The sequence below is a fragment of the Micromesistius poutassou genome, assembly GCF_964030765.1.
Source record: "Micromesistius poutassou genome assembly, chromosome: 8".
NCBI classification, from domain to species: Eukaryota; Metazoa; Chordata; class Actinopteri; order Gadiformes; family Gadidae; genus Micromesistius; species Micromesistius poutassou.
In genome coordinates, this window is record NC_140278.1 from 4,311,032 (window position 1) to 4,324,620 (window position 13,589).

General features: G+C 48.8%; 1 protein-coding gene across 1 annotated transcript in view; it reads right to left on the reverse strand.

Annotated features, from left to right (window-relative positions):
- The window catches only part of LOC311351715 (triple functional domain protein-like), a gene marked incomplete at its 5' end in the record, with an annotated part of 68,347 nt that overhangs the window by 20,189 nt on the left and 34,569 nt on the right, over positions 1-13,589 (reverse strand). Inside the window, one exon of the mRNA XM_084471871.1 lies at positions 11,274-11,541. Within this exon, the coding sequence (XP_084327997.1) occupies positions 11,274-11,541 (268 nt within the window). The remainder of the gene's footprint in view (positions 1-11,273; positions 11,542-13,589) is intronic.

The window sequence follows — 13,589 nt, forward strand, 5'->3', positions numbered from 1 at the left end:
GTGTGTGTGTGTGTGTGTGTGTGTGTGTGTGTGCGTGTGCGTGTGTGTGTGTGAGAGAGAGACACACAATCCCAGAGAGAAAACAGAAAGGGAAGGAACGAGAAACAGCAGAGGTAGAGAGTTGGAATGCAATGCAACTTTGGTAAACCGTTCGCATGTGTGTGTGTGTGTGTGTGTGTAGAATCGATGCGTGCGGTGCAAGCAAGCTCCCTGCTGTGACCTGCCCCTCCCCCCCCTCCGAGGGGGGTTAAAGCAGAGACTTTGGGTGTTTTTTGTTGGAGCAGAGCTCGCCATGAAGGAGGTTGCTAGCCTCCAAACAGAAAACCGATGTGTGTGTGTTTGTGCAACTGAGAGGCTGAGGCATGGCTGAGCCCCAAGCAATTAAACAGCAAGGATAAAGATTCATCCGTCTGACCTTTGCAATGGATTCTCTTGTTCAACTTAAATACATCATCATCTATGTCTTGTATCTCTCGCCTTTTCCTTCCTTGTTCGTGTTATTCATTTTCTCCTAACCGCCAACTTCAAAGGACCACGATGGAGAAACCTGATGAGCAAACGTGTTTTTTCTAGTCTGGGATCGACTAGTGGATGGTGAAGCAGTCGTGGCCGGTATTAACGGTTATTGGTGCTTGGTATTGCTTGTGTAGACAGCCAAGCCAAGGGAGATCATGACTTCTGAGAAGAAGCCAGATGGATCGCCTCTAATGCTCTGACACCGACCTCGACCCTCATACCCGCCTTAGCTCCTCTGGAGCAAGACCGGGCGCAAGATCTGCTCCAGAGAGCTTTAGGTCAAAGCCTCTTTCCGACCGCAATATCACACCAGTAAAGGGGAGTGCCAACTAAATGTACAAATAAATCTTCCTTCAATTGGACTACGTCCTGAAGAGCAGGATAGTACCTTTCAAAACTCGGCAAGCAATTCCTAGCGGAGAAACGTGTGGGCTTTCGTTGTGATGCCGTTTTATCTGGTGTGCAGTTTGGTTCCAAACCTCTGGATCAACTCATGCGCGATCAGAACATTGCTCTTGGAAAAACCAGCTGAGTCCGTTTTATTCCTCTCCTGGAGCGGAGACAAGATGTCTTCATACCACAGAACGTTCTGCAAACCACTTCCAGAAGGGTGTTTGAAAACACACCCCGGCGAACACACGCTTGAAACCGAGGCCGACAACGAAACACAAAGGCTCTGAGAGACGTCCCCTCTATGCTATGACTAACTTGGTTTCCGGTTGTCCTAATCTCAAACCCTGCGACCGCCCAAGACACAGGGTTGAAGGTATGAGTTACTGTTACACTACGACATCCTTTTGGACTGCAGCGACTGGTCACTTCCCGTGTCTCCGCAGACTATGACTTATCCAATGAGGGGTGGAAGTTACTGATTAAGGCTTTCACATCCTTTCTCCCCCGAGCTGAGTCACAGAATGTATTGGCAGTGTAACACAAAATCTCACCTCTTATCCCCATCCCTATAGCATTTGGTCTGAAGGAGGGGTGTGTGTGTGTGTGTGTGCGTATGTGGGATGGGGAGGCTTCTTAAGTTAGCAGAAACAGTATTAAAAGCTATGTCATAAACTTAAGCTCTCCCAGATACTCCCATTTCATGTACCGCTCTGATCCGAGACACACGAGTGTTCTCCCTTCCAAACCACATCCACCACAAAACGTTCACCTCCTAGTAAGTCAAACTCCGTCTGGGTGCCTGGGTGGGGTTTAAACCAAACCAATCCCTTCAACAGGGACACAATCATATACTCTACCGCCCGGCTGACCACCCGAGGCAGATTGGCACCACCGGGGCTCCCTCCAAACGTCTCTTGCAAAGCTTTGCATCGTGGGCCGACGCTAAACGGATAAATAAAGCGGCGTAAAACAAAGAGTGCCACCGGCTGCTGTGGCTAAACACTAACCTGTGAGTCATTAGTTCCTCATCAGTCATTCCAGCGTAGATCTGCAGTGTTTTAGTCATGGACACCAGTACACTGCAAAGGCAACTACATTAGAGTTTAGATTCTCTGCCCGAGCCCGAGCCCGACCTGAGCCCGACCCGACCCGACCCGCGATATTTCCCACCACTACCCTCTGGCCGGGTCGGACCGGACCTTTGATCAAGCGTTCATCATGTGTTTTTTATTTTTTATTTTAATCATTGCTTTATTGGCCTAATCTGAGGAGAAAGCTATGCCCTAAACGTAAATATTATAGGCCTATATATATTTAGCAGAGTAGGCCTAAGTAACATGTGTACAAAGACGCCACACATTGTCGCAGCACGCGTGTCTCCTCCACTCACCACAACGGGCCGGCGGTGCTGTGCAGCTAAAGTGCAACATGGAGCTTGGAGACGTAAAGAATAAAATAAAATCAGGAGAATTCACGTTGAGCAAGTCTGGAGGAAAGTCTGAGGTATGGGACCATTTTAAACAAGTCGTGGGCAGTGACAACAGATGTGTCGGCTTTGTCCAGTCCATTAAGTGTGGCATGCTGCTTTGTTTAAAATAATTATTTAGCCTATTCTAAAACCTTGCTTAAATGTTATAATAGCCTAGGCCTACTCCTACGCCATCAACTTGTTCATTCTTGTTCATTGTCTGTGTTCATCATTGTTCACGTTTCTTCATTCAGATCTATTTGCGATCCATTCCATTCTGGATAAACAAACAGCGCAGCTACATGCTTTGTCCTTGTTGCATTATTCATTAAGATAATTCTAAACCGATTTCTGTAGTTTAAACAACTCTGAATTTTATTTGAGAACGTCAGATATAACAGCCCAGGCATTAAAGAAATTGACGGGTTGAAATCGGGCTGGGGTTCATAATCACAGTTAATGTGTCGGGCCGGGCCGGGCTCGGACAGAACGTGCACGGGCTCGGGTAGGGGCAGGCTTGATTTTCTTGGCCCGATCGAAACTCTAAACTACATTACCAGCATCCATTAGGCCGAGGTTCTCGAAGCCCTGATTTATATATCAGCATCTCAATCTTGGTTTATTAGTGTTGGGAAGGGAGTGATGCTGCCGCAGAACGGGAGCTAAATAGTGTGTGAAATTAGGTTTTCGTAACTCGGTATGGGGCTAGCAAAATTACTGTTGTCCCCGGCTGATTCACACGCTAATATCATCCACAGGAAATTGCCGCCATTTTATATAACTGACACAAGCCTCGCAATCGAGCCAAGTCTTGATTGTGTTTGTTGTGTTTCCATGGCCTTCTAGTCAGAATAACACATACCTCACAACTCAACCTACAAAAACATCGAAAAAAATGTTGAAATAAAATGAAGCACATAATTCCAACCAATTTCTATTCACCTAGTGCTTCACATTTTCCCCAAATGCGTGTCGACGGCAGGGTGCGTGACATCGAAATGGCAGAGGATTTGACGCTGCCGCAGAACCACAGCCTCTCGTATAGACAGCGCTATCACCGCCCGGAGCCAAGTGTACGTCCTCTATATTGAAAACGACGGCTCGATGAAGGATGCCAAGAGCGCTCGTATACAGCAGCACGGGGGCCGCGGCCAAAAGGCACTTGAGGCCTTTCAAGTTAAGTCTGCCGGGGTTTAAGGATATGAGGAGGTGGGGGGGGGGGGGGGGGGCGTGAAACACCATGGTGGTTTAGGACTTTTACAACCAAGAGGCGATTTAAACACAAATCCTACAGCATATTGGACGCAGCTATGACTTTATTCAGCGAAGATCCTCAGAAACTACAATTCCAAGCACTTCCAAATGCCCTGCTGAGCTAGCCTGCTGCTACCGCTAAACAAGCCCCGTTGCGTGACACAATAGCATGCCCTTGTATAGAGTCAGTTGTACATTTCAGATGAAAGAAGTGCAAGGTTTGATGGCAGACAGTCTACTGCCAAACTCAGATAGGATCCCCTTGTATACAGTGAATTATACATTTCTAATTAAAGCTGCTCCAGTTTTAATGGCAGACAATCTGCTGCCAAACTCAAACAGGATCCCCTTGTATACAGTCAGTTGTACATTTCTAATTAAACAATCACCAGCTCTAATAGTTGACGGTCTACTGCCAAGGCCAAACAGGATCCCCTTGTATACAGTCAGTTGTACATTTCTAATTAAAAAAGCTTCCAATGTTTGATTGATTACTCTTACACCCGCTGATCAGTCCGATAACAGCTGGAGGAGAATAGCGTACCTATAATTACAGGAAGGGATTGAAGGTGACCACCCACGTTTTGAGGTGTCCGATGTGCATTCAGCGTTAGCGACGGAAGAAAGGCCGCTAATGAGGTGCTAGCCGCTAGCGCATCTCGTTAGTGGAGAGCTGTAATGAGGCGGGGGAGGGGGAGGGGGAGGCGGGGGGGGGACGCCTCAACACATTCCTCTGCAGTGTAAAACAACAACACACATACGCAGACACAGGCTCAGACCCAGACACAAATACACAGGCGGCCATATGTGATGGTCATGCATGCTTGCACAGGCACACACACACACACACACACACACACACACACACACACACACAAAGACTTGTAAAGGGAACTTAACAGACGCAGACGAGGTCACGACCTTTGCCCCCTTGCCCTGCGGGGGAGAGGGGTCTTGTATCATCGAGACACCCAAGGGGACAGCTAGCGTGCGTTTGGGGGTCCCAAGGGAAACGAATAGAAGCGACTTACTGGCTGAAATGTCAGCGCTGAAATACAAATACTGTACATGATCACAAGCCAGTAAATAAAAACAAAACAAGACAAGGTTTATGACGAGTGTTGCCAAACTGTATTCGTTTCTTACAGTATTATTTGCACAGCCATCGTTTAGGCGCCGATCAAACTATACATCAGATTCTGATTATTTATCTGATGATTCATTATTTCCTGTGTAAGAACTGTGCAAAAACACTGGGCAACATTTTCCTTTACTTCCATTAGTGTAATGGACAGTTCCCTGGCCCTGCGTGACTGCGGCATTGCCCTGCTATGATATCAGAATATATTTGAGACGTTGGCAGCCCCCCAGCCCCACCTCGCCCACTGAAAGATGGCTCCGGCGAATAAATCAGGATATAACTGCATATCCTGATACGTACAGGGTAGCCTGTGCATATCACCTTCACACGCAGTGTGCACATGTGTGACGCAATGACTAACCATACAGCATGTGAAACAGGAGGCAGTAACCGTGTCTCCCTGGGAACGCTCTATACGTGGATCCAACCAATGTTGACACAGGCTATAGACGCTAACATTGGTCACATGTTGGCTGCTGTTGCTGCCACCAGCTGGTGATAACATGTCGTAACTCTTCTGACTCGCCTCACCCTGTAACGTTGTGGCTGACCTGGGACCAGCCCCTCCCTGCTCTATTGTTCTGGTTTGGGGAGAGACGACGGGGGAGTTACGTAAATAGTATGTTTGTCTACGTGTTTGTGGGTGTACAGGGATGTGGGTCTGTGGCTTAACTTTGCTCAACTTCTGCTGTGTGTGTGTGTGTGTGTGTGTGTGTGTGTGTGTGTGTGTGTGTGTGTGTGTGTGTGTGTGTGTGTCGTGTGTGTGTGTGCATGTGTGTTGCCCATGCTATACCCCTGAGTGGGTAAAACAAACAACTCCCAACACAGAGACACAAATCTGTCTTGGCAGCTTTGGTTGGGCTAGTTTGTGTGTTTGTATGTGCATGCATGTTTGTGGTGTGCGTGTGTGTGTGTGGTTGTGTGTGGGTTATGTGTTAAAAGAGGGTGCAGGGGTTCAAAGTATGTGTGTGTGTGTGTGTGTGTGTGTGTGTGTGTGTGCCTGTGTGTTTGTGTGTGTGCCTGTGTGTTTAGAGCGGGCACAGGGGTTCAAAGCGTGCGTGTAAAGCCCCAGGGGGTGGAGACGCTGGGCGGTCACCAGAATGTGGACTATGCTGAGAGGGGCGTGACCCAGACAGAGAGCAGGACAGCGGTAGAGCCCAGCGACCCATCAGCTGTCATTACCCAAACCAGGGTTCACTCCATCATCTCTCCAGGACATTCTGAAACACGTTTGATCCCTTAGGCCCTCTCAGAAGTGTAATGTATTCATATGATTCCTACTACCACTATATTCGACACATTTTCTTATTCGTATGCCGTATTATTATTTCTCAATGTAGCAATCCCATCAAATTCAAATTGGATGTAAACCATTTAATATAATTTCCTTCTATCTCCCCTTCTATCTGGTTCTGTGTTTTGTTCCATCTGCGCCCAGATTACAAAACCAGATTTAATCTATACATAATCTATACATAATAATCCACCTCATCCAGTCACCGTGACATTAATCTGGATTAAAGATCACATCACATTTTGCCGCAGCCACTGAATTCATTTAATTTGTGGAATTGCTTCTACATGGTACAGTCATGATCAATGGAGACCTTTCTATAGACAATAAAACACATCAGAGCTGTTGTGGTATCCATGTAAAATCTCAAGGACAGTCACAGGACAGTCGCGTAGTAAAAACCAAAATTGTGCACACTCATGTCACGCGGCTGCCAAGCTCGTAAACGACCCCTCCATCTAGCATGGGGTTACTTCTAAACACAGCTCTGAAACAACACTCAAAGGGGAAGGAAGAAGGTTGAATTGATACGATTCCCACGTCTCTAACTGTGATTCAAACAAACACAGGGGCTAACACATTGTTCTCTTAGCGCTGGCCAAAAGAAACTCTAACAACTGTGTGTGTGTCCTGCATAGGACCCAATGCGTCTCTCTCTTTCTCTCTCTCTCTCTGTGTGTGCGTGCTGCAGGTGGTGACGGAGCCGACCTACCCAGATCCAGCAGCCAGAACTTGCAGTTGTCAGAGTGCCCCCCCCGGTTGGAATCCATGCTGCCAAGTGAACCAAAAGTCGCCAGGGATTCGAGTCCATGGGCCATGCCCCTCCGCGCAAAAAACAATAATAACAACAATCCAATGCCCCCCTCAGGATTAAAGAGAAACGGAAACACGTCAACAAAACGGACGGGCGGTACGCAGACCGGCTCCGGGGTTCACAGCATCCTTCCGGCCGGACCCCCTGACTGAACTTCTGAATCCCAAAAGCAGACTAGACAGTCAGCTCCGTCTTACCAGCTGCGTGCAGGAGAAAAAAATGAAGAGTGAAGGGGCAGGTCTGTAGACGCTGCCTAGCTTCGTCTCTCCTCGGTCAAGAGTTATGCGTGTGTATACGCATGTGTACGCGCGCGCGCGTGTGTGTGTGTGTGTGTGTGTTCCTAGGGTTTTCTGCGGTCTTTGAAAGATAAACGTCCACTGCAGCGTTAGTAGTGGGATGTTCCCTCTCTTTCTCCCTCCCTTTCTCTTTCTCTCTCTCTCTCTTTTGCTGTGTCAATCCCTCCCTCCCTCCCTCCCTCCCTCCCTCCCTCCATCGCTGCCTCCCCACCCCCCGTCATTCTCCCTGTTCTCAGTGAGTGGGCTGCTCTTATGGTATTGGGCAAGGCTCCACTCTTTCTTGGCCGTTACTGTGAAAACCTTTGAAAAACTTGCCTGGCAGTTCGGCCATATTACCCTTTGTAGAAGCACCCACTCAGTTTGCGTAGGTGACCGCATACATTACAGGCTTACTGTTTGCCTTATTTGCTGTGTATTTTATGAAAAGCCGAACATGCCGCATGATGATACTAAATCTTCCTCTGCTTTATGTTTTTATGCATGCAGAAACAAGAAGAGGTTGATTTTTTCTATCTATTTAGAGATCTTTGTAGAGGTAAAAGAGAAAATTTAATTAAAAAATTTCCCTGATGGTTTCCTATGAACACAAAGATCTCCCTGTTAAACTATCCAGACTGTGTGTGTGTGTGTGTGTGTGTGTGTGTGTGTGTGTGTGTGTTAATGTCTTTTGCCTTGAGTTTTTCCTAAGCAAAAGCCAAAACTCACACGTACACAGATCATACATCCGCACACACACAAACACACACACACACACACACACATTCCCACACAGAGACGCACAACACACAGCACATCCTTGCATGAATGAATTAGCCGGTGGAAGCAGCAGGAGTGTGTTCAACGTCAGCGAGGGAGAAGATGAGGAGGAGGAGAGTTCAGCTGATCTAATAGTGTAAGTGGACTGGATGGAAGTCACTTCTGACTCATTTCCTGCCATCCCTAAGTAACCAGAAATTGTGGTAGACTGGCGATAGACCAGAAGGTACACACGCAGGCATGCATGACATGTGAATCACGGTAAGTACATCTATCAGAAGAAAGAGACACAATATATCGCTGTCGGTACAGTAACGATGTTCATGGAAAGTACCAAGCACTTGCAATTGCTAGGTTAGCTTATATAAATGGTCCTCATTTATATAGCGCTTTTATCCAAAGCGCTTTACAGTGTTGACTGACGTCCACCCATTCACACACCGACGGCAGAGTCAAACACGCAGAGCAACAGCCAGCTCGTCAGGAGCATGTAGGGTGAGGCGTCTCGCTCAGGGACACAACGACACTCAGCTAGGAGGAGACCGGGGACCGAACCACCAACCTTGCGATTACCAGTCGACCCGCTCTACCTCCTGAGCTAATGCCGCCCCGAGCTAATCCCACCCCTTCTATAATGTTATATTGGCATATTATACTTAAATCTTATCTCCAAAATCTTTTCTCACAAGCTATTGCCTACAATGTGTTTCAACAAGCCTGGTATCAACCTTTGGCTAAAAGCCTCATGAAGCAAGGATATTGAGTAAACATAAGATGTATCCAACTAAATAGCTTGATTTTGTCCTCAGAGATTGGATGTGAGACTAGAGGAATCAGCGTGGATGATGTCATTCCGTCTTATTGTTTGCATGGAATCCCCCCTTGTCCGAGTATCGCACGGTCTCACTGCCCTGTTACACAATATGTTCCTGCAGCAACCCAGCAGGACCTGAAGAAACTCCAGGAAGACCCCAGTCTCCCTAGAAAGGGCCTCTTTATAGGAAACAAAATAAAAGCCCCCATGCTCGGCCACTGATGCATGGTGTCTGGCTAATCCAAAATCCCGGCGCTTTTGTTTTGAAAGAAAAAAAGCCCCAACACAAAAACTGTATTTAAAAGTACGCATAAAAGGAACGCATCACCTTTGACCTCTTCACTAACTCATCCCTAGCAACAACTTTTTTTTTGTTCCCCCCCCCCCTCCCCTGTTGTGAGGCAGCTTTATGTAGCCCTGGGGGGAATACCCCCTAAAAATTCTTGACAAAGCGCCGAACAAACAGAAATACACAGACACAGGGCAGAAGATAGGACACACGGAGGTGTGTCCCCACCGCACGCCGCGCTCTTATTGCGGTCGGGCTGAAGCGCAAATCAAACGCCATTTTTTTATACTTTACACTTTATAGAGGTTCTCCTGACTAGAACGGGCATGCTGGGACACAAGGGAAAATAAGCAGTTGGGACAAAACGAGAGAAAACTAGAAAGAAAGCCGGAAAAATCGGAAGAGGTGCTTTCCAGCTTTAGTTCCTGCAATCTCAACCTCTCCGCTCTTCATCTTCCTAAGGAGGCTGAGCCGAATCGTTGTGTTTGTTTAATCACCCCGGGCAACGGGATGCACACGGCATGCACGCCCCCCCTAATGACAGGGAGGTGAAGGGTGTGGAGGGGTGAACTGGGAAGGGAGCGGAGGGGGGGGGGGGGTAGGATACAAGCCTATTTTTATGATCGCTCTGCCAAGACCCGACAAAGGAAGATTTAGTCTGGGGTATTCTGCAGGAGACCTTGACTGATTCCACATTCTGGGGGTGGAGTGTGATTGAAGTAAACGTTTGGTGTGAAGTGGGAGAGAGTTTAGTGAGACATGAAACATGCACCAACCTTGGCGTTGTTGTGGACGATAGCGGTGAGCGACAACAACGCGCTCAGCATACCGGCAGCGTTTAGAAGTGTTACACGCTTATCGAACGCACAGTCCATCTGTGTGGCGACAACACCTCCACTGTGGTTGTGTAATAGTTAGGATTGGGACATCTGGAATTCTTCAAATGTCGAGCGCAGCTAAAGGGAAATACCTTGAATGGGGTGGGGGGGGGGGGGGGGTTAAAATAAAACGTTTAGTGCGGGCTCTGCGGGCTTTGTGTCTGCACAATGGCTCGGAAAAAAAAAGACGCCAACTGTAAATGCAGTGTGTGGATCCAGGCTGGTGATCCACTGTCGCGTAGCAACCTCATTCTCGGGACTGCAACTCGCACTTTCTCAAGCGACTGTCTGCGATGACGAATCGTCTCCAACGATTGCACAGAACAAAAAGGGCCGGCGGGTGAATTATCTCCGCTTGGACATGCGATCAATTGAACAAGGAAACATAGTGGGGATTTTTTCCGACAGCACGAGATTACTCGAAAACTAAGTATTCGCCTCTAAACCCACGAATCAGCTACCTTAGCCTGATACCGACCGTAGCAAAAGGAAGTTAAACATCCACACGGTGTCAAAACGCCGTCAATACACGCAAACGGGCCCATCGCCCTCAACGTGGTAAATGCTAAATGCGTTTACACAGCTCTTTCCTAACCAGTGGCCACTCAAAGCGGCGTACGTCATTGCCTGACTCACGCACACGCTTACGCACACACTCACACGACCGACGGCGGAGTCAACCAATGCGAGGTGACAGCGCGGCTCGTCGGTGAGCAGTCAGGGTTGAGGTGACCTTCCGGTTGCCAGCCACATGCGGGGCAGAGCGGACCTCAGGTCTGCCCCGTGGTCCTGCCGTCCCACACACTGCGCGCACGCGTGTGTGCATGTATGTGTGTGAGTGTGCGTGTGCGTGTGTGCGAATATATGTGTGTGTTTGTATTTGTGCGTGTGCGCCTATGTGTGTGTGCGTGTTTATATGTGCGTGTGTGTGTGTGTGTGTGTGTGTGCGTGTGTATGTATGTGTGTGTTTGTATTTGTGCGTGTGCGTGTGTGCGTATATGTGTGTGTTTGCATTTGTGCGTGTGTGTGTGTGCGCGCATGTATATGCGTGTGTGTTTATATGCGCTCGCTCCTGTGCCTCTGCGTCTCAGTGCGTGTGTGTGTGTGTGCCTGTGCCTCTGCGTCTCAGTGCGTGTGCGCGTGTGTGCCTGTGCCTCTGCGTCTCAGTGCGTGTGTGTGTGTGTGTGTGTGCCTGTGCCTCTGCGTCTCAGTGTGTGTGTGTGCGCGTGTGTGCGTGTGCCTCTGCGTCTCAGTGCGTGTGTGTGTGTGTGTGAGTGCGTGCGGCGTGCCTGTGCCTCTGCGTCTCAGTGCCTCTGTGTCTCAGTGCGTGTGTGTGTGTGTGTGTGCGTGCCCCCCCTACCTTTGTGGTTGAAGATGCCCTCCATCTCCATGGAGGAGCGGGAGTGGGCGATGCAGAGCGTGGCGCAGGGCACCAGGCCCTCCAGCGCGGGCGAGCGGTCGGTGGTGCGCACCAGGCACCAGTCGGGCTTGTCGTGGCAGCGCTCCAGCACCTCCACCGTCTGGCCGCGCCGCACCGTCAGCTCCGGCCCGCCGCCGTGGCCGCCGTGGCCGCCGTGGCCCGCCAGGAAGTCGTGGATGACCACGGTGAGCTCGCAGCCGCCGGACAGCTGTGGGAGGATGAGGGGGGGGGAGGAGAGGGTTTTAGTTTTGTTTTGCAACTTTCATACTTTCATACTTCTTTCCCGTGTGTTCGGTAATGTGAAATATACGTTTTCCATTCCAATGGAGCCCTTTAAATTGAATAAAGAGAGAGAGAGAGAGAGAGAGAGAGAGAGAGAGAGAGAGAGAGAGAGAGAGAGAGAGAGAGAGAGAGAGAGAGAGTTTTGTGTGAATTTTTATATTGCACAGAAGCTTGATAAGAAACAGCACACGGTCAGTTATCGTTTAACCTTCCAGGAGCGCGCACACGCACACACACACACACACACACACACACACACACACACACACACAGAAATACACACACGCAGCACATCAGACACGCGTCACTCTGATAACATTACAGGGACAGGGCCATGCCAGAGCTGCTTTACTGGTCGTAGAACCGTTTTACCGTCCATCACCCGGAAACCAGTGGCTGTGACTCACCCCCCACGCTGCTAAACACACTCATTGCGACCGCGACACACAGCAGGCTCTACGTCACCCAGAGGACGGATCGAGGGAAGACGACCAGGCTAGTTTCTCGTTTCTATGACGATGTGAGTGAGGTTAACGGGGCTGGACGCACGTCACGTCACGTCCCTCCCCCCCCCCCCCCCCCCCCCCCCCTCTCTCCTCCTCCAAAGCGTCACATATGATGCAATCCCTTCCGGTTGTTAATGTTAATCTCTCTCGCTCTCTCTCCCTCCCTCCTTCAGGAATAGATCTGCATCACTTGTGCAGGTGACATATGCTCTAAGTGCCATCAGAGTACTATGTATAGATGCTCAGCTTCACGAATGAAAGTGACAATGAATGCTAAAATATACTTCAATACTTAGCTTGGAATAATATTTCCAAGCTAAGTATGAATAATAAATAATAATCATAATATTCATCTTCCCATGTCAACTGGGGGTCATCTTGTAGACACAGACAAAATCCTGTTTTAAGAGACAATAGATAGAGCGAGAGAGTGAGACTGAGAGAGAGAAAGAGTGAAAATGAGACAGAGACAGAGACAGAGACAGAGAGAGACATAGAGACAGAGAGAGACAGACAGAGAGACAGAGAGAGACAGAGACAGAGAGACAAAGACAAAGAGAGACAGAGACAGAGACAGAGAAAGACAGACAGAGACATAGATACATAGAGACAGAGAGAGAGAGAAAGAGAGTGAGAATGAGACAGAGAGAGACAGAGAGAGAGATGGAGACAGAGAGAGAGAGAGAGACAGAGACAGAGAGAGAGACGGAGACAGAGGGAGAGAGAGAGACAGAGACAGAGAGAGAGACGGAGACAGAGGGAGAGAGAGAGACAGAGAGAGAGACGGAGACAGAGGGAGAGAGAGAGACAGAGACAGAGCGATGTAGAGGTATACAGACGTGTTATCACACATGGTAACCTACCCGTTGGTAGTACGGTGACGCCAGTGAACAAAGGAGATGAGAAACAGGTCGGAAGCTGTTCTCCTCCGGTCTCTGCTCTGTCCTGCACTCCCTCATTCTGAGTCTAAAGACTGCTGGAGCGTTTCCCCGGCAACAACTACCAACGCTTCTCCAATATGCGGAACGAAACAATCTGCAGCTTTTGAAATAACCTTAAAAATATATTTCAAAGATGAAAGATGAAAAAAGACAAAGGCACCTGATACTATGGACTAGAATATGTAGAAACACGCGTGTTGCAGGGGATAGTCGGCGATGAGTCCGCTGCCCCTGAACCTCGCGATTGGCCTCTGAGTACAGTTGGCGGTTCACTTCCTGAACACTGTGTTCGTCGTCCAAATCCAAGTCATCACTACAAGCAACTCGTCCTCCTCACCCGAGTAGGTCAAATAAAATAAAAGCAAAAAAGAAGGAACATAAAAAAGGAGAAATCGTTCAAGGTTTCTTCTCCTGCATGGGTGTCCCGGTGTGTAGCTAGCGGACTGCTCTGACGGCGGACTCTCTCTCTCTCTCTCTGTCGCTGTGCGTGTCTCTCTGTCTCTCTGTCTCCCATGTAGAGGGGCAGA